At 37.8% G+C, this 13755-nt stretch overlaps 2 protein-coding genes across 2 annotated transcripts; one reads left to right on the forward strand and one right to left on the reverse strand.

Moving 5' to 3' along the window:
* Positions 3562 to 9858, forward strand: LOC109826232 (E3 ubiquitin-protein ligase At1g63170-like). Its single transcript, XM_020393245.1, has 6 exons — positions 3562 to 3710; positions 4044 to 4098; positions 4476 to 5364; positions 7764 to 7889; positions 7975 to 8269; positions 9367 to 9858. Exons 3-6 carry the CDS (start codon positions 4700 to 4702, stop codon positions 9589 to 9591), a joined length of 1311 nt encoding a protein of 436 aa, XP_020248834.1. The 5' UTR covers positions 3562 to 3710; positions 4044 to 4098; positions 4476 to 4699; the 3' UTR covers positions 9592 to 9858.
* On the reverse strand, positions 10103 to 11448 carry LOC109826239 (protein YLS3-like). Its single transcript, XM_020393255.1, has 2 exons — positions 11062 to 11448; positions 10103 to 10469 (listed from the first exon to the last, which is right to left on the reverse strand). Exons 1-2 carry the CDS (start codon positions 11387 to 11389, stop codon positions 10234 to 10236), a joined length of 564 nt encoding a protein of 187 aa, XP_020248844.1. The 5' UTR covers positions 11390 to 11448; the 3' UTR covers positions 10103 to 10233.

Raw genomic sequence — 13755 nt, forward strand, 5'->3', positions numbered from 1 at the left:
GCAAGAACCTCTCTTTACAAAAGCCCCTATAGCAAAGAGAAGAGTACTGAAGCTGGGAAGTGAAACACACTTGAAACAGAAAGAAAAACAGAGTTTTGAAAATTTTCTCAGGAAACAGAAAAAGCTCTCTGGTTTTCAAACGTTAGGGCTTAGAGGAAGAAGAAGAGGTCTGGGGATTTTATAGGAAAGTTTAAATCATTTTAAAACAAAAACAAATCTACCCAAATGAGATAATAATCTCTTCTTCAGACCCTCATCACAGACTGTGCCAATCACTAACAAGTGAAAGCACAGGGTTCGAGGCAAACGACCGTTTTAAAAAAGTCGGTCGCGGCTGAACAGAGGCAAAATTCGGTTGACCGAAGAAAATATCGGTCGACCGAAAAATACCTTCGGTCGACCGACCGAAAAAATCGGTCGACCGCCAGCAGCTAAGGAGTTTTGACAAAACATGACCGCCAGCAGCTAAGGAATTTTGACAAAACATCCAGAGACTCATCGGTCGACCGGTACGGTCGACCGATTAAGGGTTGAGAAATTCGGTCGACCGTATCGGTCGACCGACGACACTCTGGAGACATAGTGAAGAAAGGTCATCAGATCGGTCGACCGGACCGGTCGACCGATTTCTGACATATTTTGAAAATAGGTTATTTGACCAAGTTGAAATATTTCCAAAATATTCATTTGACCTCTGAAAATTTTGAAACTTTGTAAAATGTTTTTAATACTAAAAACAAACTGCTTGGAAAAAGAATTTTGCAGATAGGTACTCAAACTTGTGAAAAATAGTATTTTGTGAAAAACGCTTAAAAGCACAAGTTTAAAAACGTGTGTGTGATTCCCAATAGCTTCAAGTAAACTCAGTAACTCTTTGCCTACATTCTAGCACTAGAGAGAAAAACAAAAGAAAGCTAATATCCTCATATAGAGAGCAATATACTTGAGCTTTGATATAGCTTGAATCGGATGAAGCTTTTAATCGAATTTGACGTTCTTGAAATAGCGTTGCTTCATCTCTTGGCCTCCTCCTCCTTTGGATATCTTCGTTGTAGCATATATTCCATCCATCCTCCATTAATGGCACTAACGAGCTTGACAAATGATTTTACTACATTTCCACTCAATAAGCCATTAGTACCGATAATGGTGGTTGTAAGAACATCATCAAAACATAAGGGCTAACAGCAGTAATGTTGGATCCATTATCTAACTCTATAACTTGTCTACCATACAATGATTGTAACAAACTTCGAAGGCTAATATCCTTCAAACATGAATCAATAAGAACACTCAAACCAAAAATATGAGGAATATGCCTAAAATATTTATTAAATTTGTTCTCCATTTGAAAAATTATACTTCCAAAAGTATCATTCATACGATATTTGTTAAATTTTTTTGAATATTTAAATTTTGTAAAGCAGCTAAAGTAATAGTTGGATAATAACAACCAGATAATAACATAGTAGCATTATAAAAAAACTTGTAACATCTCATTTAAATTACATATAATTATCCATTCATCTTCAGTTATTCCATAAGAGCTACCAGAGTTAGAACTAGAAGCAAAATAATTTATAAAATAATTTATAATTTTTTTATATTCTATAGCTACACTTAACATTGCATAGGTGGAATTCCACCTATGGTCAATATCTTTTGGAATTAGTCTAGCCTTAATATTTTTTCTTTTACACATTTGTTTCCATCTTTTAAGTCTTTGTTTAGAAGTAGTATGCATATAAGCAACTGTTCTAACCTTTTCTATCATGGGTTTAATTTCAGTAAATACACTTTGAATAATTAAATTTAAAATATGGCATATACATCTAATATGAAAAAGTTCACCATGATAAGGCAATGACAGAGTTATTTTGAGAAAATCTACGGCTAAATTGTTATTACTTGCATTATCTAGTGAAAGAAAAAATATTCTTTGATCAATTTCTAGTTTCATAAGTTCTTCAACTATTAAATTGGCTACATTAATACTAGTATGTGACTCTTTAATTATAATAAAAGAAACAACTCTTTTAAACATTTGTCAATTTTCATCAATCTAGTGTGCTGTGATACATAAATAACCTGTTTGTGTTCTAGATGTCCAAATATCAGAAGTTAAAGAAAGTTTACAGCTTAAATTTTTAAAATAAGAAATTATTTTTCCTTATTCCGTTTGATAATGTTTTAAAATGTCACGTTGACAGGTTTGACGAGAATTTTTTTAAAATCGGGATAAAAACCATCTCTAAAGAAATCTTCAAATTCATCATCTTCTACTAATTTAAAAGAAAGATTTTTAAGAATGATAAACCTGATGACGCATTTCCTGACTCGGGCAGCGTCATAATTCCAAGTACCGAGACTACCAGAAGAGGATGATTGAGAAATCATAGATTGTCGGATATCACCTTAAGGAGTCTGGCATTTGTTGTGTTTTTCTATATGACGTTTGAGGTGGTTGGTGCCGCTCTTATGATAAGCTTGGAAAGTCTGGCCGCACAACGCACATTTAGCCTTCTAGGTGAGGATCCTACCGTGTTCATCCTTGGTAACGTCTATCTTCTCAAAAAAATTCCACGTATCGGATCTCGGACTTTTAGGAGCTCTTGGTACAGATTCGTCACCACCGAATTCGGGATTACCACTGGTAGGAGGAGTAGCTGTTGTAGGGAACTCATTTCAATATCGGTAGGAGATAGATTTTGCTCTTCATAATCAGATCCAGAAGCCATTTGATGAAAGAATTAGAAAGTATAAAAGAGTATAAGATTGTATAAGAGAGTATTAGAGAGAAGTAGATGAGTTTTGACGTAAGGAGAAGAAGTGAAAACCCCCATCTATTTATAGAGGAAGTCTCCTAGGCAAATGACCAAAAAACCCTCACTAAATAGTCGTTTTTTGACCGTTTTAAGAGGCAAAATGGTCAAAACGTAAAAAATGACTGTTTTGACCGGGCCGGGCCTAAAAAGGTGATCGTTTTTGTCGGGCCGGGTCGCGCTTCGGATTTTTGCTCGCCAAGCGTGCACCAAGGGTGACCGTTTGCGCGCAGCGCGCCGGGCTGGCGTTGGTTGGGTCGCACGCGGCCCGGTTTCATTTGCCCGACCGTTTCGGGCCGGGCCGGGTCCGAGCCGGGCCGGGTTCGGGCCAGGCGCCAGCGAGGGGACCCGGAGCCAGGTCCGGCCCGCACATCAACTGTTTTTTTATCTTTTTCAATTGAACCAAACTAAAAAAATGATAAAAAGTAATTATTCCCTATGTTTTTTGACGAAACAAACACAAAGAATACACTTTTTTAAGAACGTGAAAGAAACATCAAAAAGTAAAGAAAAATAGGTATTTAGAAAACGAAGGCCAAGAGGAAACTATACCGAAAAGAATGGGTAAACAATGAACCAAAGTTAAAAAAAAGTTCAAAACTAGCATAAAAGTCTCTTTGATCAAAAAAAAAAACTAACATAAAAGTCACCCAATTAACTTGGGACCCACACTCAGACAAGCGTAAATTTGGGTGCGAAATGCTTCCGTTCGCATCCAGCTCGCTTTGTATCTCTCACCTAATATTCCAAATTTACTCTCCAAGCAGCGGAGAAATCAAAAAGCACTATCCATTAACAAAAAATAGAAAATTTGGGAATAAAAAGGGAAAAAAGGGGGAAGGGTGGAAAATTAATGGGGAAGACCTGAAGATTTCACTCACGATTTTGGTACGCGTTTCTTCTTCTTCTTCTTCTTCTAATGAAACCCCCCAATTACTGTTCCGATCTAGGATTTTTTTTCCTTTTTGGGGATAGAGTCGAGATTATCGGTGCCTTAACCTCTTGATCGTGTTGTATGGAAAGGATTTTTCGGTTAGCATTATCGTGGATTCTAGGGTTTTAAAACTGGGGATGATGAGCTGAAATTAGAAATGAATTTGTTTGTCTGGGGATTTTTACGGTTTTTGATGTATCTTTGATGAATTAGCTGTTACTTTTTTATTTGGTAGGATTTACAATTGTTCTGTTTGACTACTGAATTAGTTTCCTTTTATTTTGCAGGGATTTACTTATAATGGGGAAATCTCTTCAATGTGAAGCTTTAACATTGAATTTGGTGAGTGTTTTCCCCCAATTTTTGATGTTACTGAAGTGAACTATTTGATATCTACACTAAAAATCTTCGAAGAATGATATCCTAAATTTATTGGTCTGGAAGATCTACTGACACTGTTCTTTAAAAATGTACATTCTTTGCGTTTTGATCACTGGTAAGTGGTCTGTGAATGTACGTCATCATTTGATTAAATGTGAACGTCCTTGGTTCCTTTAGGGATTTCTCACTTCGGCTCACACTGTTTTTTTTTTTTTTTTTGTAATGATTAGCAAGGAATTTATAGAGTACCATTTTATCCTATTGTTTAATCTCCATGCACTGTCATTATTACGTCGTTCCTCCACCAATGAAATGAAGTGAATCTTTTGCTTTTGTAGGTTGAAGTTATGAGGGTTTATCTCGAGTTATAGAAGGAAAGGAAAAAAGGGATCTTAAGCTTATCATCGATCACTTTATTATTCACTGTCAGTGTGTTAGTGTGTGATTTGCAAATTTTCATATAAAACTACTACTTAAGCCTTCTGAACGAAGGGTAGAGAAGATTAGGGAAGTGGAAACTTCGTTTTCTTCTCTATGCTTTCAGCTCTGTTGGGAGACTTTGATGGCTGTTGTTCCCTCACTGGAAAGACAAAGTGAAGCTCAAAACGATAGTCACCCTTTGTTGATGGAGCGATCAGGGAATGGAATTGGCAATGCTGAGGAACATGTTATTGACATAGGAAGGGGAGGTATTGCTTCTGTGCCAGTGTCACATGGAGTTGATCACAATGGTTCAGGTGAACTACACGATGAGAATAGACCTTCAACTGTCGCACAAATTCCTGTTATGCAGTCATCTTCACCATCGCCATCTAGAAATGTATCCCTCTCAAGGAGAGGGGATAATTATGGTCGTCGTCATAGAAGCCCTTTGAATTCAGGTTTATGGATTTCAATTGAGCTTGCCGTTAATGTCAGCCAAATTATAGCAGCTATTGTCGTCCTCTCATTGTCAGGACATGAAAATCCACAAGCTCCATTATTTGCATGGATAGTAGGATATACGGCTGGCTGTTTTGCTACCCTTCCACATCTCTACTGGCGTTATATCCATCGCAATAATCAAGGATTGGATCAGGACTCTCCGCGTTTACGTCAAAGTTCTTCCCAAAACAGCCCTCCTGAATCTGCACCTTACACTGCCATTTTAGTAAATCAAGCTGCGGAAGAACACAATCCCAGCACAACGGCAGTCTCACGGCTTGGAAGGAATTTAGTAAGTCCAAGGTATGTATTTCTTCCTTATCCAACAAATCAAGGATATAGTATTTGCAGCACTGCATTAGTATCTATGAAACTTAGAGAAAGATGGGTGTATCTATGAAATTTGTGGTAATAATCTTATAATTGAGTTGTGGTCCCTTAGGACCTAGATTACTTAAAATTTTCTTGTCTATGAACTAGTTCTTGCCTCTTGAGTAATATTGATACATCCTTTATAAAGCAAGAAAATTGGATGTTTGCAATGCTCCAATAAAATGTGCTATGATCTTAATTTGGCGTCCTAAATGTAGTTAAGAATGGGTGCAAACATACTGCAGTCTTAGGGAATACCAAAGGGGGAAGCGAAGAAGTAAGTACTTGTACCTATTTTGCTAATGAGCTGATCGAATTCTTATTAGTTAGACACAGATAATGTTCTTCCCAACAAAATGCACATTGAAGAGCACCTATTGCTTTCTTCTTATGTCTCATATTTGTTGTAGTAATTGATTAACTGAGTTGCTTCGTTTTTCCTAGGGCTGCATACTCTTTTTTTCTTTCTAAGGAATATTTATAAAATTCAACATTCTATGCTCATTTTTGTTAGAGAATAAATGCTTACAATTAGTTAATGGATGAGAGTCGTTTATCTTGATGGTTTTCCTAGATAACATGGTTATAAACTCATGGCCATAAATGAATGGCACTTTACCCCTGGATCAATGTTTTAAAAAGATCCTGCCTAGCATGCCTAGCAGTACCAATGCCGCCTAGGCTCCACTCGCCTAGGTATTGAGAGCGCCTAGGGGAGTGTAGACCACTTACAAGGATTGCACCATTAGGTCTTGGTCGTAATTTCCTTTGTTGTTGCCTCCACATACTTAACCTTCTCAGAACTCCTCTTGCCTCCACTGACTACGAATGCCTCCTCCAACTCCTCTGACCTTAAGCAAAACCTCCTCCGTTACCACTTCAACATTAAGAAATCCTCCTAGGCCTAGCACCTAGGCGCTAGGTGCAAGGTTAGCACCTAGCAGTGCCTAGAACTTTTGATAATATTGATTATAATTAAAAAATAAAAAAAAAGAAAAACGCTTGGGCTTTGCCTAGGCTCTGGGCATCGGGTCCGACTCCTAGGCCATCTAGTGTTTTCCATAACCTTGCCTTGGATCAAAGTAAGCCTCTGAATACAGTTGGCTATACGGAAGTCAATGGGCATACAATCCTCCTGACCCTGAGAAAGTGAAGGCAGCCAAGGTGAACTTAGAAAAGCTATTAATCAGGAGATGGAGGAAGTACAATGAACTCGTTAGTGACTGTGTAAGTGTGTGCCCTTGGTTTATGTAAAATGCTTCCATTAGAAGTTATGTTATTTTGTAAGATATATGGAACTTGTGGAGGTTTTAAGTGTTTGGATTTATTGACAGCCTGTGGCAGGTAGCTTTCTTTTGTGTTTTACTTGAATTGGAGATGTGAAGATAAATGCATGTCACATCCTTTTTTTGTTTGCACAAAATTGAAGTGGTTTCTGATGAATGTGTTGAAGGGCATTTGATTCAGGGGGCTCAGACTTCGTTTATGAAGTTGGACTCTTGTATGTGCCAAGCGCATCATTGTTCACCATTAACTAAACAAAAAAAAGCCAGTCAATTATGATTTCTTTTACAAAACAGTAGAATAGAACAGATCAGTTCATATTCTCATGTCTTTACCTGGACTTAGATTTTGAGATTATGAGAAGAACTAGTATTCAAGATAATCAGATCATGGGGTCTTAACTCGATAGCAGATAGCTGTAGAAGTCAGTGAAGAGCTAGAGCATGGCTTATTTAGTTCGACTGAAGAAGATTACGAAGGAACAATACCCTTTTTTGTCTACTTTTTACGACTAAGAATCACCCCCTTCTGCATCAGTGCTGTGAATGGTTTTTGTTTCTTTTTTGGTTTATTATAGCATGCATTAGAGTGAATTCAATACATAGGGTCATGAAGTTTATCAGTTTCCCCCTCTTCTATACTCAGCATTTGATTTTTTGTCTTTTGCCACTTGCCTCTAAAGCCCATAAAAAATTGGGTAGATATTTATACCTCTCAAGTGGACAAGTAGGTTGCTCTCATAGATCAGCTAGGACTAGAAGTAGGACCAAAATAAACATGGCTTAAGGTGTCAGAATTAAAAGTAGGATGTTGCTAATATATTGCCGGAAAATGTGATTCTAATGGAGCTGAATGGTGAAAAAGGATTATATTGTATGCAATGTCAAGCTTGTGAATAAAAGCTTTCTTCTTCTCGTGTTGTTGTTGTTCCTTTGCTACTTCTTGTGCACCCAGTATTATCAACGCTTATTATCTGCTCTGAATTTCTATCTTCCACATTGTTTTATGCATGATGTTTTTGCTTAAGAGAATATTTGGCTTTACAGGCTTAATGCATTTGTTGATCACTTCAAAATGGCTTTGGACTGCTTTTTTGCCGTGTGGTTTGTTGTTGGAAATGTCTGGGTGTTTGGTGGGCACTCCTCTGCTTCTGAAGCTCCTAACTTGTACAGGTATTAATATATGTTGTTTCCATGTTCTTCAATTCAGATCTTATTCCACCATTAACAATAATTTTCCTTCTCATGTACTTCTCAGGTTATGTATAGTGTTCCTCACCTTCAGCTGTATTGGTTATGCCATGCCGTTCATTCTGTGTGCAATGATATGCTGCTGCTTGCCATGCATAATTTCCATTATGGGCTTCAGAGAGGATTTGGGTCAGAACAGAGGGGCTACCACTGAAGCAATTAATGTGTTACCAACTTATAAGTACAAGTCGAAGAAAAGGGAAAGTTCAGAAGAGAATGACATTAACTGGGAGAGCCAAGGTGAGGGAGGGATCTTGGCTGCGGGTACTGAAAAGGAGCGGGCTATCTCTGCTGAAGATGCTGTGAGTTTCCTATATGCATTCAAGTACATCTTACCATACCCATATCAGTTATAAGACGCGACCTTATACATATTCAGTTATTATGGTAGTAAATGGGTTGGAGCAATGTAACATCTCAATCAAACTCAATCAAACCTGGTGAGCTTTGGTTGGAGCTCTGATACATATAAATTTCTTTCCTTGTAAGGTTTGGGTTAGGTTAGGTTGGGTTCCATTTATTGGAGATCACTAAGCACCCAGCTCCACAAGATACCTTCCAAAAATTTTGGTTTGAACGTTGACGTTATAAAGTTTTTCTTGACATCCTGATATCTTTCACTTCAAGCATTATTGAACTCATACTAGGATGATCAACATGATTTCAGATTTTTTGTAATGGTTCTAGTGATTGATAACTACTAAAAGCTTGTGGATTATACTTTAGCTAATATTGAATAATTTTCCGTCAAGCATGTAGGTCAATGCACTTCCAGAATATTTTGTCGTATGTGGTCATGCCAATTTCGGGGAATTCAATTATTGCTGATTCCTGTTAAAATACTTTTTCAATTGAATTCTGATATTTTAGGTGTCATAGATGCGAGTATCTTATTGGAGTCCTGCAATAACTTGAAAACATTCACACTTCAAAGTTGAAACTAATTAAACCTAGGTATCCAGAAACTTTGAAAGCCACAGTAGCAATAACTCTCATTTACTGAATAAAATGATTAGATTCACTTCAGGATAAGACTCTGCAAGCAATTTCCCATCAGAAATAGGTCTTTTGTTGATATGTTGAATTCACCTGATCATCTAGTTTGTTCAGATCACATTATTCACTGCCATCTGGGTCATCTGGGACTTTTTTGGAGTTCTGGGCAATTCATGAATCTAGACAGCTTTAGCGTGGATTCTGGTCAATGGGTCTAATCATTTAATCTGGTTGGATTTTGACGACATTACGGATATTCATTTGGTTGACTACATTTGAAGTGTGGGATTAATCGTCTTTTTTTGTATTAGACCAAACTGACATTCAGCTTCTTAAATTTAAAAGAGTGTGCCTTAAGTAGGCAATAATATCACCAAGAAACTAAGATGTTACGTTTTTACAGGTTTGTTGCATTTGCCTGGCCAAATATTTGGATGACGACGACCTTCGTGAGCTTCCATGTACCCACTTCTTCCATGTGGAATGTGTGGATAAATGGCTCAAGATAAATGCCCTTTGTCCTCTATGCAAATCTGAGGTGGGGAATGCTAGCTCAACACCAAGCTCTAACTCAGACCGACGCCATAATGAAAGGAGGGTTGCAAGTGGGTCAGAACCGCAACAGTAAGTTAAACTGGGGCAATTGGTTTCTGAGCATGACCCCTTTAAATTGTGTATCTATGTAAAGGGTAGGTAAAGATTGGTGATTTAGTCTTTCACTCGGAATTTTTTTGTATGGGGTTGCTGAGTGGCTTCTAGTTTCATGTATAGATGCCACAACCAATGTTTTATCACAGGATGCCTTTGCCAGTGGGGGAGTGGATGTTGAAATGGTTTTGTTTTGCAAGTTATTATAGTCGGTACTATTCACCATAGCTGCATTATTTGGAGGCAATTATATGTTTGCATAAGGTAATGGGCTTTTGGCAGCATTGTCAGACGCTTGTTTCCAGCTCGTTTACACGTGTGGATACTCGAACATTTTAGATACTGAAGTTTTGACGTGTGTCGAAGAGTTGAAGAACGTTTTGAGATTTTTTGAATATATTGACTGAAATGTGATCAGTTTCATAGGTTCCTTCTTATTGCAATTCTGTTGTTATATTTGAAGATCCTTGATGTTTTGTCAAGCAACATTCTTTCCCTTGACCCTGTTGTGCATTATTTTTCTATTACTTGACAGAAGAAGAAGAAAACAGGCGTTTATTACAATTCAAGGCTTCCAAATTTATTACAAAACACCAAGGCTTTCTAACTGCTGTCTCGTGCATCAGTAGAACAGAAGGTTACATGACGTTGATGCAATTGATACCGTTAATAGAAAGACACTCTGTAATCTCCCGGCATTGTTCTTCGAAGCAATTTTAGCATCAGCAGAGGCTGGAGTTGAATTAGAAGAAGCAGCAGCAGTATAAGAGGAAGCTGGTGCTATCGCCCTTGAGGAGTCACCACTCGGATCCTTGAAAATCTTTGCATCTTGTGAGTCATGAGAAAGCTTCAAGATATCTTCAAAAACCCACAAAACAGAGATTTTAGCACGAGGATAAATTGCAGAAATATTCAATAATACTTCATCATTTCATCAACTCTTTTATTAGTATTCTGGGTTAATTGCTGATAGCATGTGTTATTGCCCAATTGCAGATATTCATCGTGTAGTGCTGCTGTTGCAAGGAGAATACCAGACTGCAACCTTTTTGTTACTCTTTTTCCTTAAAAGAGTCTTTTTTTTTTCTTATTTTTGGGATAAACAAACATCTTGAGGATAAAAGAGATCAAAAATAAATAAATAAATAAAGAATTTCACTCATGGGGTTTATCTACAACAATTGAACTGCAGAGGGTCTCTTCACAATTGGGCGATAACTTAGGATGCCTATCCGCAGTTTACCCTAGTGTTTATCACTCCTAGGTTTCGTCAAGGATAAACTGGAGGAGCTATTTAACGAGTTGAGAGATGGTAAACGCTGCTGGAGTTGTACGTGAGGGACGAAATTGTAGATAACACCCTCACCTAACAATACAAAATTGCATTAAAAAAAAATCCTCCACCAATCATCTAACACATGACACAAGCAAATAGAATTAAGTCCATTACCCGGGCAGTCAGAGACCTTAGCGTCACTATCGCAAGCAGCAGGCATCCGCAATGCCAATGTTGTATTGATGGGGAGCGCAAGTGAAGGATCAGCGCTCTCCACTATCAACACACACAGACACTTTGGCTTGCTGCTTCGGACCTTCTCAGCATCGGCGCAGCATTCAGGTGTAGGCTTCTTCGCTGCGCCGCTCACGTAAGGGATGCATGCTGCAAGATTCTGCAGCTGGTCAGCGCAGTCTTTCTCATCATCAGCAATTGTTGCATTACAAGTAATAGAGGATGATAATATCAGTAATAATATAGAGAATATTGTGGATATGGGCATGTCTAACGAGTTTGCCTGCTGTTGTTGCTGCTTGTTTGTGGCTTGGACTCTCTTAAATACGTTGTTTGAGATGAAGAGGAATTTATACAATAACTGATCATCATGATACTTCCACCCTAGCTACTTTTTTAATTTCTTATAAAGCCAATAAGAGAAACTTGTCTTGATGTTATCAAAACGTGGTCTGGTGATAAGAGTGCAAACATTGAAAATAAATCGGAGATGCATGAAACTATAATTCCGTGAACTGTCACGAATCTGCAACTAAAATTTGCCCAATGCATGTTAGTTAAGTGTAGTAGGACAAATTGAAGGTGAAGCTATCAAATATCATGAAATGTCGAATATCGTGCCGTCTTGCTAAAGTCATGGTTCTGATAGGCTTAGACAATCGAAGGGCTCGGCTACCAAAGTACAGAAATATAGCACAAGAGGAATTGATTACGGTCATCCTTACCGATGAACCAGAATAAATGCCTTTCTCATCAAGAACAAGAAAACAATTGTTTACTCATCATACCTACTAAGATGGTAATCGTAACTTATTTCAATGGAAAATGATAGGGGCACACCCCCAATCATACCTCCAACCACACCCCCTCTCTCATTTGTTACAGTGCACCGGACTCTACATGAGATTTTAAAATTTTAAAATCTTATGGAGGGCTCGGTGCACTGTAGCAAATGAGAGAGGGGGTGTGGTTGGAGGTGTGGTTGAAGGTGTGCCCCTAGTGCCACTCTATTTCAATGTACAACTGTACTCCCTATGGAATCGTTATACTCTGTTAGACTAAACTTAGGTGCGTTTGGATTTCAATGTGGTTAAGTGAAGTTAAGAGAAACTAGGTGAGAGAATGAAAGGGAAGGGAAGGAAGTTCCTTCCCCTTGGTCACACCCTAATTTGGGGGGTAACAAATTTATACTATTAGGGGGTGAACCAAGGGGAACTAGGGTGAATAATTTTACCTTCTAAATGTTCTCAAACAAGATGAATGGTTCCCCTAACTTCCCTTTACCCTTATTCCCCTCAATCCAAACAAGCCCTTAGTTTGCTAGGCAACAATACAATTCCATTTTTGAGGCCAAATATTTTTCTCAGGGGTCGGCTAAAGAGTCCAAATAAGTTTGTAATAAGGGAGACATGTCATGTCCATGTTTTGGACTCGTTCCCACAGATCCTCATCATGCTTCATGGCATCTCTTGGCAACAAAGTTCAAAGAATCACTTACTACGAGTAGGAGTAGCCTTTCCCACGTGAAACAACAAGCACGTACGTGCGGGCAATAATAGAGGGTGGAGAGAGTCTCCTCACTCTATATGATTGGAATTTCTAGGTACACAAAGCTTGTCTGAACATTCTGCTCGTTGCCGTATATTTTGATAAAATTTCTATCAATTTTTTAAGGAATAGAAAGAAGAAACATAAATTTTGAAGAGTTCGTCTTTTCCATGAGTTTTTGGCTGGGTAAAAGAGAATGGTTACAAGAATAGATAATAGATTAATGCATGTTCATCTGATTTGAGACATAAATTAAAAAAAAAAAAAAAAAGATGCCTATCAAAAAAATTGTTAGATAATCTCCCAAGTGGTAAAGATGTGTAAATTACACTAAACCCCCATGACCTTTCATTTTCGTACAGTAGACCCTCATGAACTTTCAAAATCACACTAAACCCCCATGAGCATTCTGATTTTCGTAGATATCCCGCATAAATTAGAACAAAAAAACAACATAAAATTTGAAAGTTCATGGGGGTTTAGTGTAATTTGTTAGATATTTTTGTTAACAAAAGGCAATTTTGCCTTCATGAATTATAATAAATATTGTAATTAAAACATGCAATTAAAAATATGTGTAACGGATATATAATTATGGGGAACGTTACAAAATTTATGACGAACGTAACAGAAATAATTATGGGTTTTGTAACGTCTTTTCCAACCCTATATATATATATCCGTATGTTGAGCTCAAAATGATAAGGAAAAATATACAACAAGTTTCTCTTGTTTTTCTTCTCTCCCCTACATATTATTTTTATCTACATCTTAGTTTTATTTTATGAGCAACTTCCTTTATCTGAGCTGAAGCTCTGCACTCTCGCCCGAGTGTAGAGGCCGGCCGTTTTCGGGGGTTTTTACCGCTAGGGGGAGGGAACCATCTGCGCCAGGGCGATAGGCGGGTTCTCAATCTTCTAGGGCAGTGAATACACGACTGCTCCCGTTCAGGCCAGTTTTAATTGTTTGTCTTGCCCTCAAACTCTAGTTTTCTCCACTCTTTAGTTTCCACTTCGTCTTTTGAGAAAAGAGAAACTTTTTTGCTTCTCTTACTGTTTTTACACCCAAAATTAACATCATCCTTCT

The sequence above is a fragment of the Asparagus officinalis genome, chromosome 1, assembly GCF_001876935.1.
Source record: "Asparagus officinalis chromosome 1, Aspof.V1, whole genome shotgun sequence".
In the NCBI taxonomy this organism is placed as follows: domain Eukaryota; kingdom Viridiplantae; phylum Streptophyta; class Magnoliopsida; order Asparagales; family Asparagaceae; genus Asparagus; species Asparagus officinalis.

What these genes read in the sequence shown, in the direction of transcription:
- LOC109826232 (XM_020393245.1), top strand. Translation starts at nt 4,700, where the DNA reads ATGGCTGTTGTTCCCTCACTGGAAAGACAAAGTGAAGCTCAAAACGAT. An exon ending in AGGAATTTAGTAAGTCCAAG is followed by an intron (nt 5,365 to 7,763) that starts GTATGTATTTCT and finishes TTGGCTTTACAG; the next exon opens with GCTTAATGCATTTGTTGATC. An exon ending in GAAGCTCCTAACTTGTACAG is followed by an intron (nt 7,890 to 7,974) that starts GTATTAATATAT and finishes TGTACTTCTCAG; the next exon opens with GTTATGTATAGTGTTCCTCA.
- LOC109826239 (XM_020393255.1), bottom strand. Translation starts at nt 11,389, where the DNA reads ATGCCCATATCCACAATATTCTCTATATTATTACTGATATTATCATCC. An exon ending in TAAGGTCTCTGACTGCCCGG is followed by an intron (nt 10,470 to 11,061) that starts GTAATGGACTTA and finishes GGGTTTTTGAAG; the next exon opens with ATATCTTGAAGCTTTCTCAT.